The following is a 24,078-nucleotide window of genomic DNA, read 5'->3' on the forward strand; positions in this document are numbered from 1 at the left end:
ACATTAAATGTGATGCTCTCAAGTCAAGCACTTGCTCACTTAAATTGATTGTAATTACTTCCCTGCTGTTGTGCTGGGAGGATAGGACTGAATTGGCTCATGGTCTAGAAGCAATTTGTTCAGGTCACCAAGGGCAGCATTCTTTGCATACCTAAGCTTGTAGCTTTGGGTTTCTTTTCCTTTCAGTGTAAGTAGTGCAGTTGATTTAAATTCTGAGGTTGTTTTTTTTCATTGTTGTTGAGCAGGCCTGTGCAAGGATTGTGCGCAATCCTTCTCTAACTATTTGTGGGGGGCCCTGGGGAATTCCAAACACCAATTCTTTGCTGGTCTGTTCTCCACCCGCAGAGAAATCTGTGCCGACGGGGAAATAAACAAAAGGGCAACTATGATGGGGTGCACTCATGGTGATACAGAGAGAGAAGACAACACCATACAATGAAGGAAAGGAGGGTTAACAAAGAGGTGTGTAAAGAGAGAAGTGAGTGCATTCTAGAGCAGAATTGAGCAGACTTTAGGCTTGTCAGATCTACTTTGCTTTACTGTAGTCCCAAGATCTAGCACAGAAAGCTAAATGAAAAAGACAGAATTAAAAGGAACTGGGTCCCCCTAGCATATTCTTAGTGTGGGAATTTATTTTAGTATTATTTATTACATTTCTATCCCACCCTTCCTCCCAGATTTGTTCTCAGTACCAGAAGTGAACTGAGGTCGCAGTCCTTTTGCCCGAAACTCCACTCCTGGTCAGCTTTCTTCAATTCAGCAGCCTCATATAGATGGGAAAAGTTATTATTTTCTTGCTATTGCTAAACAATTGTGACTCAGAAATCCTTGCTGATGTACCGCAAATCACCCAGAGACATACCGATGGATCGTGGTCTACCTCCTGCTAGGGATGGAAAGATCTGACAATTTTGTTTCTCTCAGTTTCTCATTTTTTCCCATTTTAAATTAAGTTCTCTACATTTCTGCAGCAATTTGTGATTTTTTTAAAAAAAATCCACATAAAAATTATCCCATTTTAGTGTGAATTTCTCCAAATAAACACATTTTTGTAGACAGTGCTGACAAAGGTATACATTTTTGCAAGCCATTTCTCATCACATCATGCCTTTTTGCCTGTTATTTTCACTCATATATTCATTTTTACGCACACGTTCCCCTAATACATGCATTTTTGTAAATATTGGTTAGTTGGCAAACTGCGTCCCAAAATTCTAATAAATGCAAATTTTGAGGGATGGCTGTTTTGTTCTCTTATTGTTTTAGAAAATGTGAATTTGATCAATTCTGCTTGACATGCGAACTGAATGGAAATTCTCACCCATCCCTACCTCCTGCCCGACCCCGTTCAAGAGGTGGTACAAAGAAAAAGAAGAATGGATTGAGAAAGAAAACACTGATATTTCCTGAGCTCATACAGTGATACGACCCTTTTGAGCTTGTAACAAGTGGACATTTTAAAAAGAGGGCAATTTTTGCCTTGTGTGCGTGGTGGAAGGATGGAGTGCACTGTCCCTCCTTTACCAGCCCACTCACTTGCCTATATTCAGTTCCTTGTTTTTGCCTGTGGCTACCAGGCAAGTGTTTAATTGACATACAAAGCTGCCCTGTTCTGTAATAGGGAAGCAAAGTCAGAGTAGGGAGATGGATCATGTTGGGAAAAGTGTCCTTCCTAAATTTTCTCCCCAAATTACCCATAGTAATATTATGCTGCTTATGAAATGTAGTTGATTTTGGAGTTCAAGAACTGTTTTACATAGGCAGCAGCTCTAAGGATACAATCCACAATTTGTTGTTACTCCATGGCAACTATTCTATATGTAAAAGACCCTGATTTGGTGTCATTCTCCCCATAGCATCTACTTCATTGTTCTAAATAGAGGAAGTGAGATTGCCCATTCCAGCCACAGACCTACTTACCCTTGTCAAAGCTCCATCACACACTAAATCTGATATGGGATGGCAAAACAAAAGGCTCGAATATATATAGTTTTAAAGTGCTGATTGCAGTGCACAAATTGCAGGCAGAATAAAGGCAATAACAGTCATTTATGTTGCCTATAATAAAATCAACACAGGTTGACAACTTAATTTACATGTTTGGGCCTTGGCTTTGCAAATCTTCAGCGCAGAAGGCAATTTACTCGTGAGTCATCTGGGCTAGACCTTTTCTATTAAAACACAAGGAGGAGACCCTTTCAGATTTTCATCTATATTGTTTTGTGGCATGATCTCTTGGATTTTGCATTCCACTTAAATCAACTGCTGAAATAGAATGGGCTGTCAGAAGTATTTGAAAAGGCCCTTGGTCTATTCAGCATTGGTTCCAATCCTTTTGGAGTTGGGATTGTTTGTTTATAGTGCAGCAGGGGGGGAGGTCGTTCTGTTCTCTGGGGAAACTAGGGTGGTCCTTGCTGGAAGTATACTGGGACCACTTCCATTTTCTTTCCAGATTGTACGATAAAATTGGGATGGGATATATCTTTTGAATTTTATAAAGGAGACTATGGTGGATGAAACTAAGAGCTACAGAACAGATTTTTCTGTTTTTGCATTCTGCCTTGTGGAATATTAAATACTTAATATTTTTGTAAGGCAAATGTAACTCCAAATTTGTATTATAGTAGCATAGGGGTCCAGTTTGCTGCCTGAAGAGGTTTTATACCAGTGCAGTGAAATAAATGATGATCACTAAATGTCTATCTAAAAAATAATGGGTGGTGTGGAAAGGGGAGAGAGGCAACCTTTGGCAACTTGTCTCTCTTGCAGCGCCCCAAGTGCCAAATCCTTCCACTAAACCTTCTCTGAAGGGTCCTTTAACTCTCTGAAGCAGAGGATGTGGAGCATGGTGGGGGGAGGAATCCCCTTTTTGTTTCTCTCCCCTTTTTGCCAACTGATTTCTTTGTGGTAGCAGACAATCACCAATGGATGCCACCCATAATCTCCTATGGATGAATATAAATTTAGGAGAAACTCCAGGGAAATGGAATGGTACTATACGCAGTGAAACTTTGATCTATGCATTTTTATTTCTCTCCTCTGCTGTCCTCTGTACCCAGAAGGCAGATACAAGTACAAAATGCAACCAAGTCAAGTAGTAGCTTTCTGACTGCCAGCTGAATTTCCAGAAGAACCTGGCAGAAGGGAGCCTCTGAATACTTCCAAATGCAAACCTACAGACAAGATAACTAATTGTTCTGAACTCAGTGCTCTGATTTAATAATGAAAATCTAGTCACATTTGGCATATTATTTAACACTTTTCTAATTCTATATACACACACATATCTCAAAGTAGTTAGATGAACCAATTTATTTTTATTAGGTGTGCTAATTGGGAAGTTTAATCATTATATTTTTCTAGATAGCTGGGATCTTTTTTTAGCCATTTTTGGCTGACAAATATGTTCCACGTAACTTGTGCACAAAAGAAGAAAAAGCTTCCTTATCAAATCCTTTGATGGCTGTTGAATGCTCTTTCTCTGAAGGCTAAATAAGAGCTGTTCAGAAACATTGTTGCCCTTATGAGGAGGCCCCTGAAAACCACTTCTGTGTTGTAGAACTCTAGGCAGAGACTATAACATTTGTAAGCTGCACTGTATGCACTGATTGTGCAGAGAACTTCCATAGGAGCATTTTTAAAAAACATTTGATCCACATAATTGGGGTTGTGGTGCACATGGCTGAGATGTTATTATAAAACTAGCAGCCTTCTCATAGAGCATTGACATACAGGGGCAGATTTTTTTTCAGCTTTCACATGAAAACTGTAAAATATAAAATGGTCCATTGTCTAAGTACCATGCGTAGTATAATTCCTGAGCTTTGGGCTCACCGCTTTCTCCCCTTCTGTATGGTGATTTCCCCCTCTCTCTTCTTGTTTGAGATAAGCCATAAGCTCTCTTTAGACGTTCATCCTGGGCCTGCAACAGCTAAAGTGTGTAGAAAGATGTGTGTGTGTGTGTGTGTGGACTGCTCCATCTCCAGTGTTTACAGGCACACCCCCTCTACTCCCAACCTTCACATGATAAGGCAGGGTTCCTGATCCTGTGAGCCTGGAGTGGCTGCAACCGGATATTTCATCCAAATTGGTAAACTATGGTTTGTAATTGCCCTGCAAATTCAAGATTGTATACCGTGGTTCTGGTTTGCAAGGTGGGTGCAAATCGTAGTTTGCTGGTTTCGACGAAATTTTGAATTCTCTTGTCATAGTGACTTTCTGGCCTTCCACAAGAAACTAATACCTCAGCCTTCATCATTAACAGTGTCATATCTGTCTGAAACACTGACATGAGCTCCATGCATTGCCAGCCTGTAATACTGTATTTTCTCCAATAATCTGAATACCCTGTTTTTAGCACTTATTTGCTAGGCACATGTTGGAATTGATGTTAATATTTATTTCTCCATCTACAAAGCAATGGTACCTTCTGAGGTAATACAAAAGTGCAAAATATTTCTATCTGAAGAGAGCTGTGTAAAACAATTTTGTTCATTTTAAAAAAAAATATTTTCCTGGCAATGATTAGACAAATACGTGACAAACTTGTGCTCATCATAATGATTAAAAGGCAAAGGCATATATTCCTCTGAACCAGAGAGCCTATTTACAAGTTGCCAAGGAAGTGAATACACACAGCAGGGTTTTTTTTTGAAACAAAACAAAAACTCACAGCTGTGTGATTTGTTTTCAAAAGAGGCTTGCAGTATGGATTGCTAGCTTAGTCTGTGTGTTCTTGTGAATTGTGGCAAAAGTGTGTGAAAAGGGCTTTTGCTTTGCTCCAAATATCTTTTTTTCAGCATTTGCACATCAGGGACTTTCTCAGTCCTATTGGACATGCTGGGGACTGAACTTGGGTCCTTCCCAACCCAACATGGGGACTGAGCTATAGCCTTTTGATTCCCCAATAGTCCAGCTTGCAGTTTGCTGCAAGCAAGAAAATTCGTATAGGGAGAATGAACCCTAACGGGGGGGGGGAAATAGATGCAGCTACCACTTCTCAAAACTGATCAAAACTCAAAACTTTTCTGGACTGGGATAGCCTGACCACTGTTGTCCATGTACTGGTAAACTCCAGGCTGGATTACTGTAATGCGCTCTATGTGGGGCTGCCCTTGAGGTTGGTCTGGACGCTGCAGCTGGTGCAAAATGTGGCAGCGAGACTGCTCACTGGGGCAGGGTGTTGCCAACATGTCACCCCTGAAAGAATTGCACTGGCTGCCCATTTGCTACCAGGCTAAGTTCAAGGTTCTAGTTTTGGTGTACAAAGCTTATAAAGCTTGGAACCAGGATTCCTGAAAGACCATCTTATCCCTTACATACCAGTCAATCACTGTGCTCTGCAGGTGAGGGTCTCCTGCAGATACCATCTTATCAGGAGGTCCATTCTGCACAACACAGGAAATGGACCTTTAGTGTGGCGGCACCTACCCTGTGGAACTCCCTACCCTTAAATATTTGACATGCGCAATCTCTGTTATCTTTTCAGCACCTATTGAAGACCTTCCTCTTTCAACAAGCCTTTTAAGTTGAGATCTTATCCCAGTGTGCTTCTGTGTTGGAATTGGTTTTTAATATTTTGTTAACACTTTAAAAAAAATCAATATTAAATAAATAAAATAAAATTTCCAACTTCATTGTTCAGACTATAACTTCTCTATCATCATTACAAGGAAGTGTTACACTTTTAATGTCATGGGGAAAAATTAGGATCTGACTACTAATTTCTCTTTGAATAGCATAAAGAGCTGTGTGGCTTCAGAAATCTTCCTTTCAGCATCTGAAACATTTCTCCAATAAAAGGTTAAAAAAAGACTCTTGATTATAGTGATTATGGCTCCTGCAGGTTTTAAAAGGTTTTCTTAACTTATTTATTTTCATGTATGCAGGAAGTAGTGGACTGTAGCAAAAGGGCTGGAAATCTGGCATTGCAGAACTCCAACAGCTAGGATGTTTTTTGGTAACTTGAACAGATTGATGAGAAATCTGCAAGCACAGATTCATGCATAGCTAATTAGATAATCCATACCTGCACTATTTAGTTGCATTCTTCCTTACCATCCCTGTATAATATCCAGGGCCAGTACCAAGGGGAGGCCAGATCAGGCCCTGGCCGAGGGCCTCTGCAGCCTAGAGGGGGCCCTCCTTAGGGTGGGAGAGTGGTGTTCCTGTTTTGTGATCCACTGCACCGTTGGCTCCTCACCCTGCCACAGCTTGCGGAGAGGGAGCTGCCAGGCACCTCTCCCCCCATACAGTCAGTGTGGACTTCAATAAGCCTGCACTCACTCCCCACCTACCTTTCCCATCTCTGTGAATGATGTGTGCACTGTGTGCCCGTGCCTGCCATTAACCAAGATGGAAGCAGAGGCTTCCCTAAGGGGCTGATGCCCCAGCCGCCATCTTGGTTGATGGCAGGCACACACTTCATTTACAGAGATGACAGAGGTAGATGGGATGCGTGGGTTTGTTTATTAGTCCCACACCGCCTGCATGGAGGGGTTGGGCTACAGTGCTGTGGGCCCAGACCAGGCTGGTGCCCAAGGACCCAGGCATGCCTGGTACCCAGCCTGAAAATATCAGTATAATAGTACAGAATCTGTGGATATGAATGACTTATCCAAAGATAGGGAATATGTGGCCTCCAAATGTTGTTGGATTCCAACTCCCATCAGTTACAGCTATTGTGCCCAATAATCAGGGATGCTAGGAGTTGAAGTCCAACAAGATCTGGAGGGCCACTGGTTCGCCATCTCTGGGCTAATTGCTTTTAAAGGGTATGTGGAAGATTATCACCATACTAAATACTTTTTAGGCCCCCCCCGCATTATATATTTAGCAGATTGACAATTCAGAACTTAATAACGTGGGGTGGGGACATTGGGTCCTCCTTTCTGTTTGTTTTGTCTTGTGCATATATGGGGAAATAGCCTTAGTAAGAGGGAGCAATGGTTGCTTCATCCTGTTCCATCATAGTTACAAGCTCCAGTCTTCAGCTGAGAATACTCTTCTGCTTGGTGAGCTCTTCAGTCAGCAGCCTACTATCTGTGTTGTTTTTGGGCCACTCCTCGCTCATTGCCCAAGTAATCAGGAGGTGTCTCAGCCTTCCCTAGGCGCTTGTTCTGCTAATTCTACCCAGCTCCTGTGGGGTTGACTCTGACACCAGGCCAGGTAATAAGATGGCAGGTGATGCTATAAATCACAGGTACTGATGAGTTCATACTCCTAGAGATAAGGAGAGACATGATGGTTTTTGTCACTTGATTCCCACTTTATGCAAGCTGTGTCTGTCAGCACATCCTTCCTGCAATGAAACATTAACTATGCTCTGGACCCAACCAGTCAAACCCTCTCTGCTAGATTTAATGAGCCAAGTGGGACAGGGGTCAAGAGGGCACCTGGTCAGATGTATAGCCATAAGCACCTTGTCCGCATCTGTGGTAATCCAAGGAGTAATTTTGCATAGGGGCTTTTTAGCTGGAACTCCAAACTAGTCTCACCCCCTCATCAACCTGACAATACTAACCTTGGAATACACTGCGGTTCGATTGTAAGCCACTGCCCCTTAGAGGCACATAACACCTCAACCTGTAATATGGGGTCAAGGCAATTGTTTTAAACATTGAATGTTCTACTGAATATTCAGGGTATGGCCACAAAGAGGGAGCAGAAGAGGGGAAAAAGAAAGAAGGGGTAGGGCGGCTGTTTATGCCCCTAACGGTTTATAATAAATAATCCTGGAGATGGGGATTAAAATTGGGAGAGGGCTGCCTGCCGTGAGGATAAAAAAACCCAGCCTTCCCTCGTGACGCTATATGGGGGGGAAAGGCAAAAGGTCCTCACCTTGCTATGTTTAGCAATAAAGTGCTATACAGCAGAGCAGGAGAACGTCTTCGGAGCGTGGAAAAGGAACAGAAATTTTTCTGTTTGGAGCTGGGGATACACTCCGGTATTTTGTTGCAGATCTCCATTTTATTATACGTTATTGCTTATTAATTACAGCAGAACTTTTGAGTCAAATTGGGGACTTCTGGTGTGTAGCATGTGAACAGTCGACATTTGTCGAAAGGCTTTTATCAGCTGTGGTGCATGCAGCGTATATTATAGGTGTTTTTTGAAATATTAAATGATCATACAGAGGCTTATGCTGCGGCAGCAAAAGCAGCATATCTAGCAAAGCGAAACAGGCAGAACTGTTTGCCCTTCTGACCTCTTAAATGCTGAGAGGGCTCGGGGAGAAGAGATACCCTCGTTATATATGTCATATCTTGGCTGCTGAAAAGATTGCCCATGCCCATGCTGACACACCTCTTGCAGCCACGTGTATTATGCACTCCCTTTTCTTCCCAAAGCCTCTAGTTGTGTTGCAGAGTTTTTGATTATGCTCCATAGCCTGGTTTGCCTGTCATGCTGAGCCAAACTTTGGTTTAGTATGAACAAGAGAGAGTGCAGGCTGTGGGAGAGGAGATCATGGCTGCTTTGCTCCACCCTAGTCATTCTGCAGCTGCGCTGCACTGAGCGAAACCATTTTTTGACTTAGCATGCTCTCTGTACTCAGTTTTGTGGTTTAGCTCTTCTGAACAAACCACAAGCTATGAACGTTAACACAAACTGTAGTTACAGCTCTTTGTCTGTCTGAAGAAAGCTAAACCATGAGCCTGGGATGAGACAACACTGTAAGTCAAGGTATGACTGTGGAGGAGCAAAACAGCTGCAATCTCCTCTTCCGGAGCCCATACTCTCTCTTCGTGCGAAGCCAAAGCTTGGCTTAGTGTGATATGCAAACCAGGATACCGAGTGTAATAAAAAACTCTGCCACACACCTAGAGGTTTGGGGAAGAAAAGGAAGGAGAGTGTGTAATGTGCTCTCCTACAAGAGGTGTGTTACCAGGCCAGCGGCTTTTAAACCACAGAACTCATTGAAGAGGCAGGTGGGCCTTTTGATGGTAATCTGATAACAACACTTAGGATGTTTTATTTTTATTTATGTTAAGCAGCAAGTGTCCTTGAGAACCCTGACTTTGTCTAATTCTCTTTTAAAAGTTGTTTTATATTCTGTTTTATATTCTACAATAAGGTTAGCTCCTTGTTTTAAAATTCTAGATTTCATTGCTACCAAAATGAGAGGATAACCTGCATTTCAAATGCTCTGTAAGTTACCCGCAAACCTGCTTTTGCTCCAAGTGATAGCATTTAAACAATGGGTTAACTCATGATGCAGATGCTAATTAGCAGGTGTTTCAGGGTGTGACAGCCCATTGACATTTATTAGGGTTCAGTTGTGTATCTTCCCAGTGTTCTGTTTGAACATGCATCTTCTCTGAATAGACGTCATAATCCTTTTTTTCCCACCCTGTATGTCAGGTAGTGATTTCTTCAGTGTGGTGTGGACAGGATAATGTTGATCAAGTGCTCTTGTTACTGCTCCATGGAGGCAGATCCAAAGCCTTGGATACGTGATTGCATTTAGAAGAGCATGTTGTCTTCAGTTTATCGGGGAAGTCGAAAGGGTACTCTTCAATCTAGTCTTGTGGTTTAAATAGGGTAAGGAACTCTGCCAGAGCTGATATTAATTGGAAAGTATCAAATTGTAATACTTAGGTGCTAAATGTAGGTGAATGTGACTCTGTACCAGAGAAGGTTTACAAAAGGAAAGGAGAGGCGGTGGGAGAAGCAAAACAACTGTTGAATTATGACACACTCTTTTTAGATCAGCTTCATTAGTTCACATGTATTTTGTCCAATGTAGAAGGTGTCCAGAAAAAGCTGTAGTGTTAATCCTTGCTGTGGAAAATGTTTGTCTGAAGTACGTAGCAGGTGAACATTGTTTATCCATATCTGTGGACTCCTAGGCATTATATATATATACGTAATTGTGATTAACAAAACAGGTTTTTATTGTATTAACAAAACGTTTCAGCTTCTGCCTTCACCAGCTGCTAACATACAAATGCTGTTACCAAGGTGGCAGTTGCAGAGCTTTGAGTATGGAATGCTCAGAGGGGCTTCACTTGCAGAAGCTAAGTAGTGGTGGTAATGTCCTCCAGGTTCAGGCCATGTGGTGCCAATTTCTCCCTTTTAGTCAATGCTGCTGGATCTGTTGGCATCTCTATCACTGTTATAGAAAAGTCCAACAGGCTGTGTGGCCCTCAATGTTGAAATGTTTTGCAACTGGTTGCTCCACTTTTTTTTGTTAAGATTGCGGATTTGTGGTTTCCGAAGCATGTGCGTAGGTCAGTTGTGGTTTTTCCTATGTATTGGATATGAGATCCTGGTCTTTTGCATTAGATGACATAAATTATATTGCAGGACCTGCAGGTGATGTTCTGTTTCATGTAATATGTCCTGCCTGTCCTAGTGCTATATATATATAGGCACACAGACACATATACAGAGACTTTTTTTCTGTATGAGAAGTTGAACATTTGCATGATAATGCCCATCTAGCCAGAGGTAAGTATACAGATGTGGCAAACTTGATGGCCTAAGGAGAGCTTTGCAGGATGAAGTTGGCTTTATGGGTGAGGAGCAGGAGGATCTTTCCAGAATGGTAAAAGAATAGGATTCAGGCAGCCTCTGGAAATGGGAATCAAGAGAATTGTTCTGCTTGTATGGAGTGGCAAAAGCAAGAAGAGAGAGCATTGTGTGTATTTTAGGGCTGGGAGAGAAGTTGAGAAAATGGGAGATTTAAGAGTCTTTATGATTTAAGAGTCTTTACGATTTAAGAGTATTTAAGACACTTTGGAACTATGGAATGAAGTCAGAGACATTATCAGGGAAGAATGCAAAAAGATAATACCTCTCGTTAAAAAGAGAGAAAGACCTCAACGGATGACTGAAGAAACTCTTCAAATGGTTAAAGAGAGAAGGAAAGCAAAAGCAAAAGGAGATAGAAACACAGTCAGAACCCTAAATGCAACAATACAGCGACTAGTACGTAGGGACAAAGAGAACTATTACAATAGTTACTGTACAGAAATAGAAGAGGACAACAAAAAGGGTAGAACAAGAGCCCTATTCCAAAAGATTAGAGAAATGAAAGGGAAATTTAAACCAAGAGTAGGGATGTTGAATAATCAACAGGGGAACACACTGACTGGCCAAGATGAAATAAAAGGAAGATGGAAGCAATACACTGAAGAAGTATATAAAAGAGATGACAGGATGACAGATTCATTCATTGAAGAACCATATGATGAAGAACCAGACATTTTAGAATGCGAGGTGGAAGCTGCTCTTAAAATACTTGAAAGAAACAAATCACCAGGAAAAGATGGCATACCAAAAGAGTTGCTACAAGCTACTGAGACTGAATCTGTCCAAATTTTGACAAAAATCTGTCAAGAAATATGGAAAACTAAACAATGGCCCACAGACTGGAAGTGTTCCATATACATCCCAATTCCAAAGAAAGGGGATCCCAGGGAATGCAGTAATTATCGAACAATCGCCTTAATATCCCATGCATGTAAAGTAATGCTCAAGATTCTACAACAAAGGCTCTTACCATATATGGAGCAAGAAATGCCAGACGTCCAAGCTGGATTTAGAAAGGGAAGAGGTACCAGAGATCACATCGCAAACATACGTTGGATAATGGAACGGACCAAGGAATTTCAGAAGAAAATCACCCTGTGCTTTATAGATTACAGCAAAGCCTTTGACTGGGTAGATGATGAAAAACTATGGAATGCTTTAAAGAAATAGGGGTGCCACAGCATCTGATTGTCCTGATGCGCAACCTATACTCTGGATAAGAGGCTACTGTAAGGACAGAATATGGAGAAACCGATAGGTTCCCCATCGGAAAGGGTGTGAGACGGGTGTATTTTATCATCCTATTTATTTAATCTATACGCAGAACATATCATATGGAAAGTAGGATTGGACCAAGATGACAGAGGTGTGAAAATTGGAGGGAGAAATATCAATAATTTAAGATATGCAGATGATACCATACAATTAGCAGAAACCAGTAATGATTTGAAATGAATGCTGATGAAAGTTCAAGAGGAAAGCACAAAAGCAGGACTACAGCTGAACGTCAAAAAGACTAAAGTAATGACAACAGAAAATTTATGTAACTTTAAAGTTGACAACGAGGACATTGAACTTGTCAAGGATTTATCAATACCTTGGCACAGTCATTAACCAAAATGGAGGCAATAGTCAAGAAATCAGAAGAAGGCTTGGACTGGGTAGGGCAGCTATGAGAGAACTAGAAAAGGTCCTCAAATGTAAAGATGTATCACTGAACACTAAAGTCAGGATCATTCAGACCATGGTATTCCCGATCTCTATGTATGCATGTGAAAGTTGGACAGTGAAAAAAGCGGATAAGAGAAAAATCCACATTTATTTTATTTATTTATTTCATTTAATTTGAAATGTGGTGTCGGAGAAGTGCTTTGCGGATACCATGGACTGCGAAAAAGACAAATAATTGGGTGTTAGAACAAATTAAACCAGAACTATCACTAGAAGCTAAAATGATAAAACTGAGGTTATCATACTTTGGACACATCATGAGAAGACCTGATTCACTAGAAAAGACAATAATGCTCGGAAAAACAGAAGAGAGTAGAAAAAGAGGAAGGCCAAACAAGAGATGGATTGATTCAATAAAGGAAGCCAGAGACCTGAACTTACAAGATCTGAACAGGGTGGTTCACGACAGATGCTGTTGGAGGTTGCTGATTCATAGGGTCGCCATAAGTTGTGATCGACTTGAAGGCACATAACAACAACAACAACAACAATGATTTAAGAGTATTTGCGATTTAAGAGTATTTAAGACACTTTGGAATGCCCTCCCCTTAAATATTTGACATGCACCGCCTCTCTTATCTTTTCGGTTCCTACTGAAGACCTTCCTCTTTCAACAAGCCTTTTAAGTAGAGACCTTATCCCAGTCTGCATCTGTGCTGGAATTGCTTTTTAAGAAGCTTTTAAAGCTTTTTTTAAAAAAAGTTGTTTTTAAGATGTTTTGTTTTAATGTTTTTAAATATGTTTTGTTTTTAAGATATTTTTATTTTATTTTTTTCAATAATTTTTATTCAGATTTTCATAAAACATACAAGACAAAATCATAAAACATTCAAAGACAAAAAACAAAATCAAAAATAGTTAAACAAAAAGAAAAAAAGAAAAGAAGAAAAGAAAAAAAAAAAACAAAAATAAAAAATAAAGAGTAAAATATTGACTTCCCATTTGTCAAAGATCAAATCAGTTATAAGTCTATAATATATAGCAATCCTGTCTCTTAAGTCATATTATAAAATCACTTTCCTCCAGTAGTTATCTTACTTAATCATCAAATCTCATAAACATTACTTTATTCTTTCCACAAAAAGTCAAAGAGAGGTTTCAATTCTTTAAGAAATATATCTATCAATTTTTTTTTCCAGATAAGCATATCGATTAATCCATCTCATTACTAATTATGATAATCTTATTGTCATAACCATAGTCAAAATAAACATTTCAATTAATCCATCACATCAGAATCTGTTAGGTTCAGTAATTTCAGTAGCCATTGTTCTATTATCTCTATTAGTTCCATTTTCCATCTTCCATCTTCAGTAGTCTTGTTAAGTCCAGTAATTTCAATATCCAATCTTCCATTATCAGTATTCCATAATAATCTTGCTGTCAAAGCCATAGTCATATAATAAGAGTCTGATGGGAATTACCTCTATCCCAAATATTTTCTTGCCATCCATTCTGAATAAGTTGCTGAAATACTGCTGTAAAATCATATCTCTGTTCTTTTTTTCAAAATACACTGGGTCATCTCTTAAAAGTTTTTCCATTGTCACATGGCTGGAGTTAATTCCATAGATTTTCTCTATATTGGGCTCCATCACATCATTCCAGTCCAGAAGATAATCCATGCCATTGATAACTTTATCTCTAGAATCTTCATTAATTTCTTCAGAGATAACATTGAGTTCCAAACAATAGATTTTATTTCTAAAGTCCATAGACTCCAAATCTTGTTCCTGTTCCACGTTTGTTCCAATCTCCGGGATCTCCTCTCTCACAGGGACCCCTATTCCAGTCTCCAGGGTCTCCTCTCTCACAGGGACCCCTATTCCAATCTCCGGGGTCTCCTCTCTCACAGGGACCCCTTCCAGGGTCACCTCTCTCACAGGGACCCTTATATCTTTAATCTCCTGCTTCATTTTACTCAATTCAATTTTCGTTATCTCAATCTCATTCATTATTCTCTGAAACATAGTTATTTCCAGATTCTCAGCCACTTTCTTAATTGCCATTTTAAAAGAAAAATATAGGAAAACCACTTCTTATTTCAGCAACAATTGGGTTAATACTCCAAACTTGGTGACATCACAGTATAAACAGAGCAGACAGCCTTATCTCTCCAATAGTTAAGTAAACAAAATGCAGTTCCCAGGATCGAAGCAATTAATGGCAATCGTCAAGAAACAGATTCGTCAAAATAAAATAGACCAAAAAGAGAGTAGTCTCAAAACAGTATAATATTTTTCAAAATAAAAATCTGGAATAGAAATCCCTCTTCTGTGTGTATCTTTAGAATGCAAATCCAGGACAGCTTTTTGCAACAAAAACAGAGATAAGCTATTAATTAGTGCGTAGCAGAGAGAAGTTACGGCTCCCCAGTGAGATGTCAAAAACCGATCAATCTGGCAAATCTCTTTTAAACAGCAACAATTTAAGTCAAGTAAAAGAAAAATATAGAAAGAAGGGTGCTTGCCTGTTAGTGCGTTCTCTCTTAGAAGATAAGATGAACGTTCGCTTTAACAGATAGAGCTTGCTGTTGAAAATCCGTCCCACCTTCGTCGGCTGGACCTCGTCCCATAAATTAATGAGATCTGGTCGTCCCAACAAAAATAGGCTTTGAGGTTAATCTCTTCGTTTCTCCCTACCCGGGAGAAGTTTAATCAGTCAAAAAAAAAAGAAAAAACTGACTGATATATCTGAATAAGCTTCTTTTGAGGCAGGAGCCCGTCTCAAAAGCAGGCACAGGCTAAGTCACCCTTCCCGGAAGTCCTCGTTTTTAAGATATTTTTAGAGCCCTTCTAATGTTTTTGTTTGCTGCCCTTGGCTCCATCTGGGAGGAAGGGCAGGATATAAATTTAATAAATAAATAATAAGAGTTCAATCTTCACATTGTGCATTTGGGGACAGTAGCTAGCAGCCTGCAGAGCAAATCTGTGTCCCTAGCAGGGCTGTGGAGTCGGTATGTCAAACCTTCGACTCCGACTCTATTTTTCTACTGTCCGACTCCTTCATAAATGGCAAATGTATATTAATTTTTCTACTGTCTGACTCCGACTCTGACTCCTTCATAAATGGCAATTGTATATCAATGTATTAATATTAATAAATTAATATTAATATTAATATTAAAATATTAATTTATTTTGAAGTCTGAGTTGGTACATTTCTACCGACTCCGACTCCACCCAGAATTGCTTTCGACTCCACGACTCCGACTCCACAGCCCTGGTCCCTACTACTGCTGTTAGTCCCTCACTCTGGTGGTCCCTCTCCCCCTCCCCCTCTACAAGCTCTCCTTTTTCTACTAGTTCATAGCTTTGGTCTTTGAAGTCTTGGAAGCAGGTGAGTGGTGGTGGTGGGGGGGATTACTTCCTTCCCTCAAAATGCTCCAGACAGCTGTAGGGAGTGGAAGAGAGCTGTGGTTGGAAATACCAGGAGGTCAGTGGGGTGAGATAATTTCTCCATTTGTCTCACTAAAAGTAAAATTCATTCCAAACTATATTGCGCCACTTGAGATGAGAAGCAACCTGTTGAGTATTTTGCTATTCTGCAACTGTGTGTTTTTAGTAACATGCTCAGGGTCCATCATAAAGTCTGAGTCCCAGCATGCACTTCGACATGGGCTGATGGAGTGCCATTTGAGTGCTTATATGGGAAGATTGCGAGCTGCGTGTAAAGCCGTGTAGACTGGAAAGAAAAAAACACTGTTTTAACTTAGGTTAATGTGGGACAAAAGGCAAAAAAGTCTTGGTCCCTCATTGTAAAATATATGTGAAGGCTTCTGCCAGACTGGCTCAACTTAACTGGCTGTTTAATAGGATGATTGAGAGTCTGGAAGGGCCTGTTTTCAAAATACTGTGGGCATGAGCCAACAAGCCATTGTTTTGCCTTCAAGGGCTATCGGCAAGGGTGTTGTCAGTCAAGCTCTCTGCTGTGAACCTTCCCCAACTGGTATGTGTCACTCGTGATTTTAGAACATGCTCAGACTGTAATATGTCATCTCTATGAATCACCTCCCTTTGTCAGACTTAAACTATAGGCATGTCTGCTTGACTTATAGCTGACTCTCAGAGGGGAAAGGTAAGCTAAAGACCAAGGAAAAAGTTATTTGTCCCCACCAGAGATTTGGTCTCTTGCAAGTGCTAAATGGAAACTATATCAGCATAACATACATTTATGGTACATTTCTGAATCTGTAGGTTTGCTATCATTCTCCTTGCACCTGCTGGGTTTTTATTTTTGATGTACCTTTTGCTAGTTAATGTTGGAAGGTCAAATTTACTGTGTTTTCCTTTCTGTGCCAATTAAAAATGAGCCAAAGGTCAGATTGACACAGCTCCCTTTGTTATCTGTTTCTAAAAGAGCACTTTCTGGAGGAAAATGAAATTTTTGGTAGAACCAGTGTTTTGTTGTGATGGTGCTCACTGGTTCAGAGTACCTGCACCTCTTTTTTGCTGTCCATGGTAACCATTTTGTGCTGGCACTTCCAGCACTTTTATTAAAGCATAAGTACTGGCACCTCATTTTTTTTACCAAAAAAAGCACTGGGTAAAACAAGACTATTAATAACTGTATGAAGTGGCTAGGCTAGTTGGATGTAGTGTTGCAATTGTTCTGACAAAATGCAAGTAAAAAGAGTGTTAACAGCAAAAAGTTGTTCGTTCCTTTATTTATTTATTAAATGCTTTTATATACAGCTTAATCATTAGCATATATAAATTCTAGTTTGAAACCCATTTAAAATGGAGGTTCAGTCATTTGTTTTCCATTGGTTGCATTTGGTTGAAATGTTTAGGTGTGTGTGCCTTCATGTGCTTAGCTGCTGGGCAGTTTTGATTTGGAATAGATATGACTTCTTCATGTAACTACAATGTCGGCAATCCTTGTGTTTCTGGATAATGAATAATACTCCTTTCAGTCCTGTGAACCTGTAAATATTTTAAGTGCCCTTATGGCTCAGAACACAAGGGTGTGTTGTAACAATTTGCATTTTACGGCCATTAGTATGGCTAGTGCCAATAAATTACCTGCCATTATTGCAGTTGTAAGTCCCTTTTATTAGGTTTAGCTTTCAAGGGCCAGGGTTAAGATAGTACGGGGGGCAGGGTAGCAATCATTAGGTGTTAGCTGTTATAATGGGTTTTTTAACTGGGTATTTCATATATCAGTTTTAAGGGAGATTTTGAGAAGAGAATTTTGTTTTAATTTTTTTGAACCCTACCTAAGCCATCAAAATAGGGGTTGCTGTAAATCTTAAGTAAGCAGGTTAAGTCATCAAAAGGTCTGCAATAGTTTTCCAGTGGTACTTCTGTGTCCTATCACTGCCACTACAGCTACTTCCCTGACACATCTCTGTGGCAGCAGACTGACTTTCATGTCTTGATTAGTAATATTTCACAGTCAGTTCTGTTCATTTTCCTCACTTATATTTGAACTAATGTTTGGTCTGGGTTTTCTTTTATTGGTTTAGTGAAGCAAGGCTTTTGATTTAACTTGACCATTTGACATTCAGAGTTATCACATGTCAAAGTGCATGATTGCTGATGATAATAAAGGGTGTTCATTAAGGCTGAAGTCCTGTGCATACTTACTTCCCAGTTAGTCCTATTGAACGCAGTGGGACCTGCTTCCAAAAAACATGCATAGGATTGTGCTGCGATTCATTTTGCAAGCCCCATTATCCATGAGATTAAGAACAAATTTGAGCCTACCCATTTATGTGCAGACTTGCCTGGTCCCCTGCAAAGTAGTTTGCCTTCATGTTGCTGTAAGCTGCTGTCACAACTGATGGTGGTGTGGGAATAAACCATACGAAGTGTGAAGAGCTGCATGGTGAGCCTGTTCATAAAGGCTTGCTGCATGGAGTAGCCATTAGGCAGAGGCAGTTTCAAGTAGCAAAATCATGTGATGGTAATATTGGAGCTCTTCACTGTGGTGTCTTTATGGCAGATGGTTGATGAGGACAAAGTGAGAAAGCTTGGTGGCCAGATGCTTTACGGTGTCATCAGGGATAAAGCAACTGAAGACTTGTAATCTGTCTCTTTGTGGGCAATGGATACAGAGAATCCATGGACGCCAGAATAGTATTCCCTGGGATACTGTCACTGGACTATGGCTTCCTCAGAAAATTGGCAATGTCTCATAAATTACTAGGTGTACTGGTAGCATAATACCTGAGGATGAAATATACTTGATGGGGAAATCTGACAAATATTCCAAAAATGAAATGCCTAGGGTTGCCTATGGTGAGTTAATGGTGGTAGGTGGAGGGTCTCTAGGTTAGTCTATTTGGGGTTTGTCTGTGCAGATTTATTTATTATCTGTCATGAATAGTTTAAGCTGGTTACGAAGTTCTTTTCAATATTTCCCAGGAGCCTTCAGATGGTGACCTGTACAATGTAGAGTTGGAGAGTTGCCTCTTAGCCTCCCATACGTAGTCACAACTTGTTAGTGATGACTACAATCCTCTTTTCTCAGACTCTTGTTGATGATGTCAGAATTGTTTATGAGCTTCTATATGGAATCATGTTCTGCATAACTGAGCAATTAATGCTATTTTTGAGCATCCCTTGGGCATGGTAAATAAAACACACAGTAAAAAAATAAAATCTTGTCTAGTATTGTGACCATCCAGAGCTTCCTGCACAGAATTCCTCTTCCTGCAGTACTAAGAACATGGCTATGTATTGGTGCTCTGTTCAGTGATGTTGTTAATGGTAGAAATAAACTTGCAGGTCAACCTAGAACTTTCTAATATGTGTAGATGTAGTGGGGAAGAAGAACATTTTCCCAAGATAGAATATTATGTAATATGTGGGAGGGAGTGGAGGAGTAGGAACAGGAAGTGCAAGTGGCTCACATGTGTATTCTCCTTTGAATTCTCCAAAACAGAACCTTCTCGTCTCTTCCCCCTCACTCCCTGCAGTGAGAACCATAAGCTCTCAATATGAGGACGAGTTTCCTCTTAACTGCATTTAGGATTCTAGTTGGAGTGAATGGAGATATGGATATGTTGTTCACTCAGCTGTGTATTGGAGACTGCAATTGTATTAGAGATACAAGATGGAATCTCTGAGTGTGCCAGTCATTCTGCGATGATTTGGCAGGGACATCATAATTGCCTGATCCAATTCCTCAGGAGCAGCCCACCTCCTCTTTGTTTTGACTTTTCCTGGGAATTACTTGACTTCAATCTGATGCTTATGGAGCACATGTGTCAACGCAGCTGAAGTGCCATTCCAAATGTTTAGCCCTTCTCTAGGGTTGCTGTGTTTTTTCAGTAACTGGCTAAACCCGGCTGTTGTTCCAGGCATCTTTATTCAAGGGATCCTGCTGAGGTGGTGTTTGTAGGTATTTAGATTTGAGGAAATTGAAGAGGATCCCAATAGCTTGCTTTCTTCTCTGTGTGAAAAATGCAAAAACAAAGCCTTAGACTAGACTAGAGAGGGGGAGGAGGGGGAGGAGGGAGAGCCTTTGAAACACACCCAAATGACCCATCTCTACTTAGCATGAAACTTAGCAAGTTACACCCACATTCTGAACCAAAGCGGAATGAAAGGCTCACGCTTCCTCATTTTTGTTGCTGGATCTGAGTGCTTTGTGAAATGAGACTAGAGGATATGCCTGGGCTGATTAATGGTAAGCAGCTATCTTGTAAAAGAAACTCTGATAAGTCTCCTATTGGATATTGTTTATAGCTGTATTTTGAAGTGTGGCTGAGGGTGGGTAGGGGAGGGTGAGTGTGTGCACGCTTGCTTGCAATGTGACAGTTACGCACTAAGGGTTGTGGTATTGGTTATGTGCTGATTGAATTATAACCTGCATGGCTCTTTCCTCTGTGTTGAAAAGAAGGCACAGCTAGAGGTAGAAAGCTGGCCTTTTCTCCCTACTTTATTCAAAATAAATTTTGAAGAAATTTACTTTTTAAAAGCATTTATGCTTTGCTAGGCAGTAACAACAACAAAGCATGTGATTTTTTTAATGTTAAAGCTTCTTTAGCAAAGCCAAGTTTTGATTTACTGGGAGTGAAGGATTTAATAGCAGTAGTCCCTGAGAGAAAAAGAGAGGTGTCTCATCTTACTTATTAAAGATGCACCTTTTCCCCCAAGCTGTCTGGCTCTATAATTACAGGTTACCTTCTATGTAACTGCTTAAAGCTCATCGTGTGAAAAATTCCAGTTTTGCTCATGATCCTGTTATGAGCAGTGAAATCTTGAAAACTGAGAAGGTTTATTTTAGAACATTCATACAGGCAAGGAAGGGCTATGGTTTGCTGCTGTTGGACTTGCAAAATATTTCTGAACGCTACGGTCTGTTGTGCAGGACTACTCCAGGATCTCTTTAGGCAACCCTACTTTTGGGTTAAGGCAACCCAACTTGTTTCAAGTATTTTTATATTTTAATCTTCTGAAATATTGGGGTATGAATAGCAAACTTTGGTATCACTTGATCAAGTGATGATAAAACTACAATGAAAGAATCTACTTGATTAACTCTACAGCCATGTGTGCTCATGGAGTAAACATAAACTGACAATTGATACTAGAATCTATTGCAGCTGAGCCAATGCAAAACAATGTTTTAAGTATATCAGAGGTTCCTAAACTGTGGTCCATGAACTTCATCCAGGTGGCCAACAGCATGTCTATAAAAGTGCAATTAAAAATCACACCATAATCTAGCACAGCACATTGCAATTGCTACAACAGGCAGAAAAATCATTAAGTGGTCCACAAAGACCCTTGAAAAACAATTTGCAAGTGGTCCATGGGAAAAAAGTTTGGGAACTACTGAACTATATTCATGGTGTAAGGCAAAGGATGTCTGGAGCTGTTATCTCTGTAGTATTTGGAAAACATATTGTCTAATATTACATAGCTATAGATTAGCTGGATTCTGAATTGCATCCATTGACATGGTACTTTGTCACCCAGAATAATTTATCTAGGGCAGACAAACAAAATACATTTTCTGTAGCTTGATTAAGACAGGTGGTTGCTGCTTGTGATGCTTTCATTAGATTATATGAAAGCCCAATTTTCCAGACAGTTACTCTTTTTAGAAGTGTTACATTCCTGGGTTGATTTAAATTATTATACAAGATTAACATTTTTTTTTTTAAAAAAAAGTCCTCTGGGAAATGCTTATGTGGGTGTGTCACTTCATCTTGAGCTTAAAACTGATCATCATTTCATTTTGAAATGCCCAGAAAATTGCTGTGGCAATTATGTGCTTAAGGTACAGTCGCTCTTATAAAATGCTTTCTTTATCATCTTTCTTTATAACATTTGTCCTTGACTAGTTGTTTCCTCAAAAGTACAGTGAAAATATTATGCCCTGAAAACCCCCATACATTTCAGTGGGGCTTGTGCCAGGTAGTTGTCAGGTCCATATTTTCTACCTGTACATGTATCAAACTGGATCTTGTAAATTTCCTTTCTGTGGAGTCAGTGTCAAAAGTACCTCTTTGTCATAGGTCTATAATTTATTTATTTATTTATTTATTATATTTCTATACTGCCCAATAGCCGAAGCTCTCTGGGCGGTTTACAGCATAAAAACATCCAGTATACAATTAAAAACATATATCAAACACATTGAAACAATATAACAAAATAACTAAACATAGTTAAACACATGGACAACGACAGACACAATCCTAAAATGTTAAGTATAAAAACATATTAAATCAGTTAAAATATTAAGCTGTTTAAGATGTTAATGTTAAAATTACTAAAATTAAGATTGTGAGTGATAGATGTAGGTGTTAAAAGTAGATATTAAATTGTTAAAATGCCTGGGAGAACAAGAAGGTTTTTACCTGGCGCCGAAAGGATAACAATGTTGGCGCCAGGCGTACCTCATCAGGGAGAGAATTCCATAATTCGGGGGCAACCACAGAGAAAGCCCGTTTCCTTGTTGTCAACTTCCGGGCTTCTCTCTGGGTGGGTCCCGGAAGGAGAGCCTTTGATGTTGAACGTAGTGTACGGGTAGGTTCATGTCGGGAGAGGCGCTCCATCAGGTATTGTGGTCCCAAGCCGTGTAAGGCTTTATAAGTCAAAACCAGCACTTTGAATTGAGCCCGGAAGCGTATAGGCAGCCAGTGCAAGCGGGCCAGAATCGGTGTTATATGTTCACATCTCCGAGTTCCTGTTAACAATCTGGCTGCCGCGTTTTGCACAAGCTGCAGCTTCCGAACCGTCTTCAAAGGCAGCCCCACGTAGAGAGCATTGCAGTAGTCCAATTTTGAGGTTACCAGTGCATGGACAACTGAAGCAAGGTTTTCCCTGTCCGGATAGGGGCGTAGTTGGGCCACCAACCGAAGTTGATAGAAAGCACTCCGTGCCACCGAGGCAACCTGTGCCTCCAGTGACAGGGATGGTTCTAAAAGAACTCCCAAACTACGAACCTGCTCCTTCAGGGGGAGTGTAACCCCATCCAGGACAGGTTCTCCCATCTGGTCAGGAGAACCACCCACCAACAGCATCTCAGTCTTATCTGGATTGAGCTTCAATTTATTTGCTCTCATCCAGTCCATTACCGCAGCCAGGCATCGGTTCATCACCTTGACAGCCTCACCTGAGAAAGATGAACAGGAGAAGTAGAGCTGCGTGTCATCAGCATACTGGTGGCAACGCACTCCAAAACTCCTGATGACCGCACCAAGCGGCTTCATGTAGATGTTAAAAAGCATGGGGGATAATACTGACCCCTGTGGACTCCATATTGGAGGACCCAGGGTGCCGAGCAAAACTCCCCAAGCACTACCTTCTGGAGACGACCCGCCAAATAGGAGCAGAACCACTGCCAAGCAGTACCTCCAACTCCCAGATCAGCGAGTCTCCCCAGAAGGATACCATGGTCGATGATATCGAAAGCCGCTGAGAGATCAAGGAGAATCAACAGGGTTACACTCCCCCTGTCTTTCTCCCGACAGAGGTCATCATACAGGGCGACCAAGGCTGTCTCCGTGCCAAAACCGGGCCTGAACCCCGATTGAAATGGATCTAGATAATTGGTCTCATCCAAGAGTGCCTGGAGCTGATCTGCAACCACTCTTTCTAGGACCTAATGTTAACATCATCAGTAAGTCTTTCTCTTGAAGACAAAAATGCACTGTTTGTAATATGCAAATTTATTTAAATATGTGCAAACTTAAAATTACCCACTAGCTCAATTCAGATGGAACAACAAACCATCGTTTGTTAATATGAATGGGGAAGGCTCTCAGGCTCATGCATTCCCTTCCCTGCTTCTATGTTCATTATGGGATGAGATGAGAAGCTTCCAGTTGTGTTTTGGAAGAAGCTTCTGTTTGTTGATTCATCCAAATATGGCAAACCATGTTCTGGGCAAACCATTAATTATGGTTTGTCCAGAACATTATTTGTCATTTGTATCAAACCAGGACCTGATCCATAGTTTGTTATGTCTGAATTGAGCCACTTAACAGATGAAAAATGTATCTAATTGGCTCGCTGACACAACACACACACAGCTCTGGCTTGCTTATTTACACAAAAGCTTTCCCCACAATTAGTCTTTTTTTAAAAGATGTCATTTTGTGTGCTTTCCTGTAGCAGACTAATGTGGTTGCCCCTTTGAAATTCCTCAAGAAGACGTGGCCACTGTTTCAACTATTGTCTTACCCTGATCCTATTCACTTGTGCTTTAGTATGAAAACTGACTGTGCAAGAAAACCTGATAGAAGTAGTGATAAGACTCTTTGGGTGAAATGGCAGCTAGTCAACAATTTCAATTTTTAATCAGTGTTCTCTTTCATAATAATAATTTTAAAACTGCAACTGAATCCAGAAT

The 24,078-nt window shown here is 40.4% G+C and overlaps 1 protein-coding gene across 17 annotated transcripts in view; it reads left to right on the forward strand.

The window, feature by feature from the left end:
* The window catches only part of TIAM1 (TIAM Rac1 associated GEF 1), a 229,617-nt gene that overhangs the window by 72,523 nt on the left and 133,016 nt on the right, over window positions 1-24,078 (forward strand). For 3 of the 17 annotated variants that reach the window (XM_061627849.1, XM_061627850.1, XM_061627848.1), the window contains exon 1: window positions 19,843-19,899. The exons of 9 other annotated variants lie outside the window; for them this stretch is intronic. In XM_061627849.1, the coding sequence (XP_061483833.1) occupies window positions 19,866-19,899 (34 nt within the window). In that variant the 5' untranslated portion in view covers window positions 19,843-19,865. Of the gene's footprint in view, window positions 1-9,389; window positions 9,541-19,813; window positions 19,900-23,197; window positions 23,347-24,078 lie in introns of those variants that run through there. 5 more of the 17 variants (XM_061627832.1, XM_061627846.1, XM_061627841.1 and 2 more) reach the window with 4 other exon arrangements.

Source organism: Rhineura floridana, chromosome 5, assembly GCF_030035675.1.
Source record: "Rhineura floridana isolate rRhiFlo1 chromosome 5, rRhiFlo1.hap2, whole genome shotgun sequence".
Taxonomy (NCBI): domain Eukaryota; kingdom Metazoa; phylum Chordata; class Lepidosauria; order Squamata; family Rhineuridae; genus Rhineura; species Rhineura floridana.